At 55.6% G+C, this 12,264-nt stretch overlaps 1 protein-coding gene across 1 annotated transcript in view; it reads left to right on the plus strand.

The window, feature by feature from the left end:
- The window catches only part of PITPNM3 (PITPNM family member 3), an 82,011-nt gene that overhangs the window by 48,772 nt on the left and 20,975 nt on the right, over nucleotides 1-12,264 (plus strand). Inside the window, exons 5-9 of the mRNA XM_031467884.2 lie at nucleotides 7,068-7,144; nucleotides 7,482-7,717; nucleotides 10,164-10,353; nucleotides 10,723-10,845; nucleotides 11,261-11,445. Coding sequence (XP_031323744.1) covers nucleotides 7,068-7,144; nucleotides 7,482-7,717; nucleotides 10,164-10,353; nucleotides 10,723-10,845; nucleotides 11,261-11,445 — 811 coding nt within the window. The remainder of the gene's footprint in view (nucleotides 1-7,067; nucleotides 7,145-7,481; nucleotides 7,718-10,163; nucleotides 10,354-10,722; nucleotides 10,846-11,260; nucleotides 11,446-12,264) is intronic.

Consider the following 12,264-nt stretch of genomic DNA (forward strand, 5'->3'; position numbering starts at 1 on the left):
GATGGATGTGAAGTTTGCCTGAGACACTGGGTGAGGATCGTCTGAGGAGGTCTGTGTTTATTACAGGAAAGTCACCAGGACAGGGGATGCCAAGCCCTTCAAGCATTGCTGTGCCGTGGCAGGAGAGTTTTTCATGGTTGTACATCTGAAACTTTCCCTGGCTTGATTCAAGATGGCGACCCTCCCCATCAGAGCTGCGTTCCCCAAAGGGAGCAGCTCCTCAGAGCTTCCCCATGCTCCCTTGGGGTGGCCAACAGCATATTTTCAAGAGGTGGGATCGGGCAAGAGTCAGGCTTTAGAGGGGACTAGCATCTCTGTGGGGGATTAATTGGCCCCTGGGGGCTTGGCCTCTTTAGCCAGATGAATCCAGGCTGACTTGATTGGCTTCCGACCCACAAAAGGCTAGGGAGTCCCAGGAGGGGGCTCAGCCCAGATCCCCCAGCCCTGGATGAAAATTCTCTGCCAGTGTCCCTGCGAAGTGACCACTTTCATCCCTCGCTTGTACAGCCTCCTGCAGGAGAGCCTCTGCCTCCAGGCCAGCGTGGGTCACTCTTGCACTGTTGTGTTGCACATTTCCTTGGTTGTGCTGAAATTTGGAACTCTCCAGAAACTATCCTCACCTCTATTCATCCCAACTCTGCCTTCTGCTCCCGTGACCTGAACACAGCTCAGCTGGGATTTGCACCACGTCCCATAAAGCCGGCTCTTCTCCAGGCTGGGCCCCCTTCTGCAGCTCTCCTGCCCCAAGATTGGGCTCCAGATATGCTGTTGAAGTGGCCTGAGCTGCAGGGGCAGGACTGGGACGTCCCCTCCTCAGTCCAAAATCTCTAGTGTGTGCAGCCCCAGAGGCTGACTACCTTTGGGAGTCTCCTTACCTCGGCCTAGGCTGTGTGCAGCCCTTGGCCTTGTGATGGAGCGTTTCCATATGACCTAGGTCTTTGTCATGTGACCCGGCCTTGCTCATGTGACCCTGGGCACCTGCTGAATATCTGATTCATCTTGATACTTTCAGCCCTGACACAAGTTTGGGCAATAACCACTGGAGGAGGAATTGGCAAGTGATGTCAAGTTGGATTTTTAACCCAAATGTAAGATGGTGAGTCACTCACCGCGTTTTGCATTTATTCTTCCCTTCCGTAAGCACCTCTCTTCCTTCTTGCATTCCCTCATTTGCTGTCAGCACCCAGAGGGCAGGGCATTTCATTTTGCTTTGTCTGAAGTGTTTGCATTTAGCTGAGTAGCGGGTTGGAGCTGGTTGAAAATGATCTATCGTAAATGTAACATGTGCTGGTAGTGCCTATTCAATCGATATGTTCATTACAATAGTTTTAAACGAAAAGAAATAGGGGTTTGCTAGAGAAAAATTGGAAAGTAGAGAGTAGAAAGTTAAAATCACCCATTATCCCACCATCTGGAGAAAACCACTTAGCAACATTTTGGTGTGTGTTCTTCCAGTATCAGACCCCCAGCCCATCCTCCCAGCCCTCCACTTCGATTTCTGTTCTTCGCAAAGCGGGGGGCTGGGGCGCTGTGGAGGAGGGGGGCCTGGAGTCTGGCTGGTGGACCACCTTGATGGCTTTTTAGATGTGCTCCGGAGCCCTCGGGGGCTGCCTAGGGGAGGGGAGGGGTGGAGTAAGGAAGTGGGGCTCCGGGCCCCCCATCCTGCTATAGCCGGAGCCGTCCGCTTTCACCTGTTCTGCAAGCTGGCCTCCTGAGGAACATTTCAATGGGCAAAAGAGTTCACTGGTTTAAAAACACTTAAAACCCATCCATCGAGGGCCCATTTGTTCCCCGGTTTCACGCTGTCCCACCCGCATCCTGGCCCCATTCATGAACCCGCGCTCCTTGAGCTGCTGTGAGGACTGCAGGTTCCCACCTGGTTTGTCCTTCTGCCGGTGTCCCCCTCCTCCCCAGGTGCTTTTCGCCCTTGGTGCCTCCTCAGGTTCCCAGCTCAGAGACCCTGCCCAACAAGCAACGAGGTGGGGTCAACAAGAGACGTCCAAGTGAGCCGATCAGAGCTCTGGGAGCCATTGCTTCCTTCTCTCAGGGCCCCAAACACTTGGTTATTAATTTGCAACAGGTCTTGCCTGGAAATTGATACTAGGCTCCCTAGATGGAGTCAGGCACTCTGAAAATCCAGGTGACATTTGCCACCTGCTGTTTCCTGGTTCCTCTTCCTTCCTCCAGAGTCCCTCAGAGCTACTCGCCAGTCATGCCTGCAGGTCCGTCCAGGGCCAAGGCTCTAATTCTGCTGGGCATGGAGGCTTGAACTCACACAGCGTGCTGGGACTCATGGAATCTCTGACTGCCCGACTCTTAAGTGGTCCTATCCTTTAATTTTGCAGTGGTGGGAGAGTGCCCAAGGTCACCATCTGACTAGGGCAGTCGTCTCCCATCCCAGGATTCTTTCCATGCCCGTCTCCTGTATGTGTATCCTTCTCCACTTGGATTTACCCGCGGGACTGGGGCCATCCACGGCCTGAGCACCTGCTTGCTGCTGACTGAGGTGCTAGACCTTTCCACGTGTATCTCCCGCATCCTGCATCAGAGCAAGAGAGCAAAGCCATTGGGTTCATCCAAAAAAATCTGTGTGTGTTTGCTCATGTGTGTGTTTCCACGTGCGCTAAAGGATTAGATATGTTTGCAGATACTTCTCAGGATGTCCCACGTGGTCTCAAGCTGGGCCCAGCTCTGCTAGGTTGACTCCAGGAGGGACAAAGAGAGGTGGGACAACTGGCAGGGCTGGTAGGATAGAGGGTAAAATCAGGTAGTCAGTTTCAGCCCGAGGGCACCCCCTCTCCCAGCATCCGCTCCTTGTGGGTCCCAGTGGCTGGCAGCAAGAGAAATGGAGACAGTTGGACTTTTCAGCCAAACTGCATGATGCTTTGCTTGGGGTGCCGAGTGTGGGGGACGACCTTGGCTTTTGTCTCAAGAGCAGTGTGGCACATCAGTAATCAGAAGGGATGATCACGATTTGTGCCTTTCCAAGGTTGTGATTAAGCAAAAATAGCCTCTATTCTTCAGCCGGCAGGAGGAGCTATGGTGAGCTGGGTGGGCCACGGGTCCCAGTGCCAGGGCTGGCAGGGCTGCGGGGAGCAGGCGCTGCAGGAGCTGGCCTGCCTCAGAGCTGGTCATGAAATGTTGTCTCAGAAACATCTGGGGGCCCACCGCACCCCAAATCCAGGCACGGCAGGGACCCAGCCTGAATAGAGCCATGCAAACGGAAACGAGCAGGAAGTGGGAAGAAACAGGCAGCCTGATAATGAGGTCCTAGGGTCCCTGGTATGTGGCTCCCCACCACTCAGGACCCCGTGCCCACAGCTCTTGTCAGCAGAGGCTCTGGGAAAGCCTCCAGGGGCAGAGCGGTAAGGCCCAGGCCAGGCTGCTCCAGAATTCCCAGAGGCTCCCTGACACCGCTTCCCCTGGGGCCCTTCAGGAAATGTGCTTCCCAGTGGCTGATGCTCCTCTGATCCCTTCCGACTTCTCCTGGGGGTTTGACAGCACAGCGATGTCTCCTAGGTCATGTGCACCCTGGGATCTTCACAGGCAATAAGTTTTCACAAAAATGTCGTGCTAGATCCCGAAGGCTGATAAATCCTGCTCTCAAGGGGTGCACAGTCTGATGTGAAAATTGGCAAGTGAGGTCATCGTAATAAGCCAGGCCCCGCCAGGCATGTTCTGAGATAACCGTCTCCGCCCAAGTAGATCTGAGAACACTTCCCAGAGGTGGTGACAATTGAGCAGAGTTCTGAAGGATGGGGAGGAATTTGCTGATCTGCAGAGGGAGGAAGAGCTTACCAGGCAGAGAGCTCAGCGCGAGCAAAGGCGTGGAAGCGTGGAAGAGCTGTGTCTTGTGGGTGACTCAGAGCCAGTGGCCTCAGTCACTGTGGTAGGAATGTCTGGTTCTTAGAAGAGCAGAACCCTTGTGGGCAAGGTACAGGCAGATGGGTTCTAGGCTGCCTTTCTGCTTGTTGACAGAGGCCTCTGCTAAGACCGGAGACAGGGAAACTGGTCCTGTTCTCAACTCCCTGGGGGCCAGAGTCTAGATCTGGCAGTCTAGGTCTCCCTGCCTCTCTCTCCCAGAGCAAAGTATCTCTGGCTTTTGTGCATTAAAAGGGAGCAAAAGGCATGGGAGGCCAGACTCTCCCCCTTGGCTAGGGAAGGGGTGAGGGTTGCGGAGGACAACCCTGCCAAGCTCCCATCCCCACCGAGCCAGGACCTGCCTCAGCATCACTGGCGGCCAGGGCGCAGCACTGGTTTTATGCCCAGAGCATCACATGGGCCCCCAGGGAGCTGGCCACAGGCAGATCAAGGATGCGGGTGCTCTCGGTCTGTGTAATCAGCGAGGGTGCGGGATGCAGTCCCCACCTAACAGAGGGCATGGTGCCCAGGAGGTGGCAGGACCCTCATGTCTTCCCTGCAACTTATTTATAGTCTCGCTATGGTAATTTGTGGCAATCATAGCATTTAATTCTGTAATCACACTGCAAGCAGGCATCCAGCCCAGCAAGGCTGGGGAGAATGCCAGGGCTCAGGGAGGGACTTGGGGGCAGGGCAGGAGTGTGGAGGCGGTGATGTCCCCACCAGCCTTTGGCCCTGTTGTATCAGCTGTAGCCCCAGCTCTGCACCCCCTTGATGTACCCTGGAAAGCAATAATAATACAAATAATAATAAACTACTAACACTTACATAGCACTTGCTATGTTTCAAGCCCTGTCCTAAGCATTTTGTATATATGAACTGATTTATCTTCATCACTACTCTGCAAAATAGCTACTATTATTATGCCCATGTTCCAGATGAGGAAACTGAGGCATAGGTCACACAGCTAGTAAGAGCCAAGATCTGAACCAGGCAGGCATTCTGTCTCCAAAGTCCATGGTCTCAACCAGATTTCTCCCAGCTCCAGCAATACGGGGTCTCCCCGGCTCCATGCCCACGACCTCAGCTCTGCCCAGCTCCTGGTTCTTCCTGGTCTGCCTGCCCCAGAGCTGCACACGCCACGAAGCTTGGCTGCTTCGTCCTGGGGAAGCGACACTCAGCTTCCCTCCTGGATGCTCTTGGGGTTTCCTGCTGGCAAACTGTTTTACATGCGGTAGGCAAAGGAGCTGTGGTGGCGGACCTGGACTTCAGTCTTCAAGGGGCGACTTAGCAATTTATGCACACGTTTTTCCTGCTGCAGAATCCGGATTGTCGAGTCCATCTTACTGGGAAGCTGGAGAGGTCAGAGGTGGGGAGGGGGCACTCCTTATCAAGCATCTTCTTCTGCTAAGTGTTGGGTACTCATAGTTGGGTTCACTCTGTCTTACCAGTTGTGTGGTCTGGGGCAAGGGACCTAGTTTGTTCAAACCTCAGTTTTCTAATCTATAAAATGGGATGAATAGCAAGAGGACCACTACTCAGACTAGATGAGATGGTACCTGTAAAGCTCACAGAGCCTGGGACATAATCAGTGCTCAATACAGCTGAGCCCTTTGCTAGTGCCTTTATTACGACGTTGTCCTGAAGGCAGGGCCCAGGCCACTTCCAGCCAAGCTCGGGCAAGTTCTATAGGATGTTAGAATAAAGGTGGAGGGAACCACTGGGGGAACCTTAGTAAGTGCTGGGCAGAGCCAGGCCTCAGAACAAGTTTTTCCTCTTCTTCCTCCAAGTCAAACCCCTCCATCATTTGGGAAACGATTTCCTGTCTGTGTGGGCAGCAGCTCTGAGCTCATAAAGCAGTTACCCTTAGACCGGGGTTGTATCTGTGAGGACAGACTATTTCAGAAATGCACTTCCCTGCTGAGGAAAGCTTCTCCCTTGGAATTCTTTACAGACGCACCCTCCCCTGGGGCCAGTAGTTGCTGAGAAGATGTTGACTCAGAAGCAGCCATTGGCCAGGGCTCCCACCCACACCTACCGGGGGTTGCCCACAAGGCCCCGGGAAAGGACCCTTCCCAGCTGTGACTCCTGGCTCGGGGCAGGGGGTGAGGGTGGAGTGGGAAGGAGAAAGGGCTGCTTTAAGAGATGAGTGAGTTCCCCGTCACTGCAGGCAAACAAGGGGTTCACAGTCTAGCTGTGTAGTTCAGCCACACAGAGAAAATAAGCATCCTTCTCACGAGGAGACAGGAGAGGAGGTGAGGATTCCTCAGGATGGCAGGCATCCCTGAGTGGGCAGTGAGGGCCACTGGATGTCTTTGAGGCCTCTCTCCACCTGAGAACCCAATGTAGGGACATTTAGATTCCTAAATCCATGGGTGTTAGATCAGATGAACTGTTCTGTAAAGGGTCAGAGAGTACCTATTTTAGGCTTTGCAGGCTGTAAGGACTCTGTGGCAAATACTTAACTCCGCCACTGCGGCACAAAAGCAGCCACAGACAATACGTCAAGGAAAGAGCTGGCTGCGTCTCAATAAAACTTTATTGATAAAAACAAGCAGCAGACCAGATACGGTGCAAGGCTGTGGTTTACAGATCCCTGTGTTAGAGGAATGAGAGCTCAAGGAGGACTGGATGCCGAAAAGCGCTTCCTGGAGGAGGAGGTGGCAGCTGAGAGACACAAGGAAGGCATTTCTGGCAGTGGCCAGCTGCACCCTGAAGCTCATGCGTGATGGCCACCAAATGCTGGCCTTGCCTCTCAGAGGAGCCACCTCCTCTGGACTGGGCTCCCGTTATTTAAGGCCGTGCTATTGCTTTGAGAGCTTCAAATGGGTCTTTACTAAATGATTTTATCCAGCTCCTCTAGCTGTTCTCAGAGGGATGCTTGGTCCAAGTTCCCACTCGTAACTGGAAGTGGGAGTCACCAGGCGACACTCGTCCTGTTGTTGTCATTACTGATAAGAACGCAGGATGGCTCCTGCCTGGCCTCAGGGACAGCACCCGTGCTGGCCTACCTTTCCTCGGGAGGAGGAAGGTTTCAGGTTGCGTGGATGTTGGCGGCGGGGCCTCGGCGGCGTGACTCCCCTTTGCTCCAGACTCTCATTCCAGCTCACCTGTGGAGCCCAGGCCTCGTGCCGGCTGGGCCCTGAAGAAGGTCTGGCCACCATGAGAGAGGCCTGGAGATGCTGAGTCCTCTGTTCCCCCCACAGGAGAACTGTACCGGGTTTCCTTGAGAAGACAGAGGTTCCCAGCCCAGGGAAGCATCGAGATCCATGAAGACAGTGAGGTGGGCTGGGTTTCTGAGGGTGTCTGGGCCACCTCTATGGCCAGGATGTTGGGAAGAGCCTCAAGCCACCCAGTTTTCACCCAGCTCTTCATTTGACTTGCTGTGTGACCTTGGCTGCTCCCTGTCCGTCTCTGGGCTTCTGGCTCCCATACAAACAAGAAGGGTCTCTTCCCACCCTAACACGGAGGGGCTTGCCCTCCTGGTAGCTTGTGCCCCCTCACTCTGAGTGCAGAGGGGGTGCCATCAGAGTCCCCCTGTGTGGTTGTGATTCTCTGTGTGCCTCCCGCCCCCTGTCTCCCTGCGCCCGGCTCTCTATCCCAACTGGTGTCCCCCTCAGGAAGGCTGCCCGCAGCGCTCCTGCAAGACACACGTCCTCCTGCTGGTGCTGCACGGGGGGAACATCCTGGACACGGGCTCAGGGGACCCATCCTGCAAGGTGGCCGACATCCACACCTTCAGCTCCGTGCTGGAGAAGGTCACGCGTGCCCACTTCCCCGCAGCCCTGGGCCACATCCTCATCAAGTTCGTCTCCTGTCCTGCCATCTGCTCTGAGGCTTTCTCACTTGTCTCCAAGTAAGTCCCTTTCTGCTTGTATGGCCTGGCGGGGGGCGGGTGTGGGACTAAGCGGAGGGGCTGCCCCTGCCATGCGGTACGTTGTGGGCAGGTGGGTGCCTCTGTGGGATGTCAGACCCTGACTGACCACGAGCATCACTGGTGGGAGGTGGTCAGCAAGAGTCCAAAGCAGTTACAACTGCCCACTGAGTCCTCCTCTGCCCGGGGCTGGGTGGTGCTGGTTTCTTATGAGAGAGAGCTCAGATCCACTTCCTGTGCGCAGGGGGGCCAGGTCTCGGCACAGATAAGGAAGCTGAGGCATTGAGAAGTTAAGCAATTTCCCACAGAGTAACCCAGCTGATGGACCTAGGAGTTAAACCCAGGCAGCCCTACTTTTGAGCCACATAATTAGAGCCAGTAGGGATGTGTGCTATGATGGAGGTGGCACGGGGCACAGTGGACATTCAGAGAGAGGGCCAGGGAGGCTTCCTGGAGGAGGTGACTTTTGAGTGTGCTTTGAGAGTAGCATAACCTGGTTAAGGGTGTGGGCTCTCCGATCAGCCTGAATTTGAGTTCCGGCTTTGTGACCTGGGGGAAGTTGTTTATCCTCTCCCTGTCTCAGTTTCCTCATCTGTAAAATGGGGATGACCATGGTAATAACCACCTCCTGGAGTTTTTGTGAGGCTTCGGTGTGCTTATGTATTTGAAGCACCTAGCAGGGCATGGGGATTAGCCGTGACTCAGATCACCGTCCTTGGAGGAGAGAAGGCAGTCTGTCCATCGGTGGTCAGTGGGCTAGAGAGGAAGAGGGGAGGCCCCTCAGGACCTGGGGGCCTCTGAGACATTCTGACCCTACTCCAGGCCCCGAGGGCTCCCTCCTGTGCTCCCCAGGTGCCTGTCCTGTTGAACCAGCTGGAGGTGGGTGTCTGGAACCAGGTGGGGGCCCTGGCTGCTCAGAAGCGGTGCAGGCAAAGACGACCCTGAGCACCTGCATCTAGTAGAGTGTGTGGCCAATGGCTGGGACTGGAGCCGGGAACTTTCTGCAGTCCCAGCAGAAGGGAAGCCAGCAGCATCTCTGTCCCGCCCCTCACCTCCTTTCACAGCTTCTGCAGCAAGGAGCCCCCAACCACGTGGGGTTCGGGAGAGGGTGGAAAGAGACCCCCTAGCCTGGTGCCAGCTCCCTGGGGGAGTGGGAGTGGATGCTCTGGGTCTCATTTTTCCCCTCTGCGAGAGAAAGGAAAGTGTCCCCTGCCCTCTGGATGGGGAGCAGAGACCCGTCTCTGATTTATCCGTGTTCCCTGAACACGTTCTGGACAGGTCTCAGTCAGAGTGACAAGGAAGGAGATTAGGTCGGGAAGGAGCATGGTTCTCCAACCTGGTTAACGGCCCAGATCCCTGCTGTGATTTTTGTTAAACTGCTGGGCAGCTGGGCCTCCCCCTGGGACTTCTGAGTCAGGAGGGGCAGAGCCCTGGAATCTGCATCTCCACTCGCTCCAGGCTTTTGCTCAGCAGCGAGTTTGGGAAGCTGAGCTGAATGAAGGCTCCGTTCATCACACTCCAACAATCGGGAGTTAATTGTGTTCCTGCACAATCAATCTCAGGGCACTGCACCCCCTTGCCCCTAGGATATCTGACCTCCAGAGCTGGGTTACCCAGCCCAGGCCTGATCTCCAGGAAGACGAATGGCCCGACGGCCACTGGAGAGGACAGCGAGAGGGGCCACCCCTCTCCCCCAGGCAGCGCCTTGCTGGGCCATCAATCACCCCTAATCACCGCTGGGAGGGAGCTCTTTCTCAGCTAATTAAAATCTCTCCGGCTGCAATCGAGGGCTGTTTCCTCTAATTTGTGTTCTTTGGAGATGAGGAATGGCTGTTAGGCCCGCCTGGCCCACCATGAGGGCTCTGCCACCTGCCCAGGGTGCCTTGAGTCCTGTCACCTGCCCCAGTTTCCATCAGGTCCCTAGTGGGATTAGTTTTGGGCCCTGGGTCAATCTGAGCTCGACGATGGGGTAAGGGCAGGATCTGGGTAGGGTGTGCCTACAGTCCTTGCCTCTGCTGTCCCTCCCCGCCATCTGGGTCCCACGCTTCAGGGGATAGAGGTAGTATGGGTGGGGGTGAGGGCAGGCACAGGCAGCTGGGAGCTGGTCCCAGATGGGGCTGAGCTGCCCAGAGAGAGGGAGGCAGGGAAGTGAGGGGGCCCATGCATGGGCTGGACAGTCAACCTCCTGGCAGTGGGGATGCTATGTGGGAAGGCTCTCTTAGTCCTTTCTGGGGTCACAGACTTTTCTGCAAAGCCCCATGGCCTGTGCTTTTGGCTCTTCTGGCTCCTGCCTGGGTCCTCCTGAAGAGTCCCCAAGCCAAAGGCCCAATGCTTGGCCAGCACGTGCTCTCTCTTGCCCCGTCCGCAGCCCCAAGCCCACCCCCTCTGCCTGATCCCTGCTGGGCTCACCTTGGCCCCCTGTCTGCAGCCTGAACCCCTACAGCCACGACGAGGGCTGTCTCAACACCAGCCAGGACCACGTCCCTCTGGCCGCCCTGCCCCTATTGGCCATCTCCTCCCCGCAGTACCAAGATGCTGTTGCCACCGTCATCGAGCGAGCCAACCAGGTCTACGCAGAGTTCCTCAAATCCCCTGATGGGATTGGCTTCAGTGGGCAGGTAGGACAGCAGCCCTCCCCTCCCCGTCCTGGTCCCTGCCCGGAGAGAGGCTGGGATCTGCCTGAAAGATCTAGACCAGGCGGTTCTGGAGCTGGAGCTTCTGAGATCCGAGGAGGCTTTTGAGATCTTTGGATTTGTCCTCATTTTACAGATAGGAAAATTGAGGCCAACATCTGGGTTCTGCTTTTGAGTGCATGCCAATCCCTGGCTAGATATGACCCCTGACCCTAGCCTGGTCCCCATCCTTAGGCTGACCTTCCTGTCCCCTTATTGGGACTCTCATGGCCTCCCTGGGCCAGGCTCTGGCTGGGTGTGGGGGTGAGGGGCCAGCAGTGGGCAGGTCTGCAGCCCCAGCTCTGCCTTCTCCAGGTGTGTCTCATCGGGGACTGTGTGGGGGGCCTCCTGGCCTTCGACGCCATCTGCTACAGCGCAGGGCCCGCGGGTGACAGTCCTGGCAGCTGCAGCCGGAAGGGGAGCATCAGCAGCACCCAGGTGCGGGCGGGAGGGTGGCAGTGGGGGAGGGTCTGTCCTTGGGAGCCCCGCCCCGGCCCCCAGGGAGCAGGGCCTCTCCTGGGGGAGTACTAGCCCTTCCTGTTTGTGCCGTGACAGCCAGGTTACAAAGTATCGTATCACCGTCCCACAAGAGTAGCAAGATTGTCATTACAGGTGAGGAAACTGACGTCCATTTAGGGTTAGGTCCCCCGACGGCTGTCCAAATTCCCACTGGGTCTCTGAGTCCTTTGGACCTGGGGCACAGCCCTGTGCCTAAAATCCCACCATTACTGTGTTGTGGCTCCTTTTGGAAGGAGTCTTAGGAGAAAGGGGTTCATTTGTGCTGGGGGAGGAGGCGGGGCCCCAGAGTCTCCAGTGACCAAAGCACCCTCCTGTCCTCTGCTTGGCCGCAAAGGACACCCCAGTTGTGATGGAGGAAGACTGCAGTCTGGCCGGCAGCAAGCGTCTCAGCAAAAGCAGCATCGACGTCTCCAGCGTGTTGGAGGATGATGAGCCCAAGAGGCCATTGCCACGGAAACAGAGTGACTCCTCCACCTATGACTGCGAGGCCATCACCCAGCATCACACCTTCCTATCAAGGTAACCGCTCCCTGTGCCTGCCTGCCTGCTAGCAAAGCAACCGGGGGAGAGGACCTTGGCCCAGAGTCATCTGGGAGACCTGTGACCAGTCATGCATCCCAGGCCCTTCCACGGGGTGGGTGGGGGGACCAGAGACTGGCGCTGAAATGCTGGGACCAAGGCCACTCCCCCACGGACCCTGTGCTGAGACCCGGGACTCGGCATGCCGTCCCAGCTGCACCCCAACTTGCAGAGACCGGCACAGTCGGTCTCGCAGAAAGGGTATAATGCCACCCCCGCCTCCTTCACGGATTGTTTTAAGAATCTGGTGAAAGAACAGATGTAGGTGTGTTTTGTGTTTCTTAGTATTTCTTAGTATTGTGTTCTTAGTAATTCCCAGATGGGGCTGCAGGGGCCAAGTAGATCAGGGACTTTCTTGGGATCACACACAGCCAGTTACTGGAGGGCTGGGGTCAGCATTTCGGTCTCCCAGTGCCCAGCACCCAATACCCTGTTATTCAAAGGCCAGCCAGGTCCCCATGGAACTCTCCACCCCTTAACCGTCTAGACAAGATGTGTTGATGGACACTGGTGACATGAATTCTCTGAACACTTAGGATTCAAATGGGTATTAAACATAGATCCAGACTGGAAGGAATGCCTCCTTTTTTCTTCCCTTTCTCCTCGATCCTCTCCTTCCCTCCTCCCTCCTTCTTTTTGACCCAGATGATAAGTAGCATGAGGTCATTATGACATTTGGAAAATATATCCTTTTCTCACTGCTAATGCTTTGGAGTTTGCCTTTCAGTATATTTTTTTTACCTGCTTTGCATATAGTTT

Source organism: Camelus dromedarius, chromosome 16, assembly GCF_036321535.1.
Source record: "Camelus dromedarius isolate mCamDro1 chromosome 16, mCamDro1.pat, whole genome shotgun sequence".
In the NCBI taxonomy this organism is placed as follows: Eukaryota; Metazoa; Chordata; class Mammalia; order Artiodactyla; family Camelidae; genus Camelus; species Camelus dromedarius.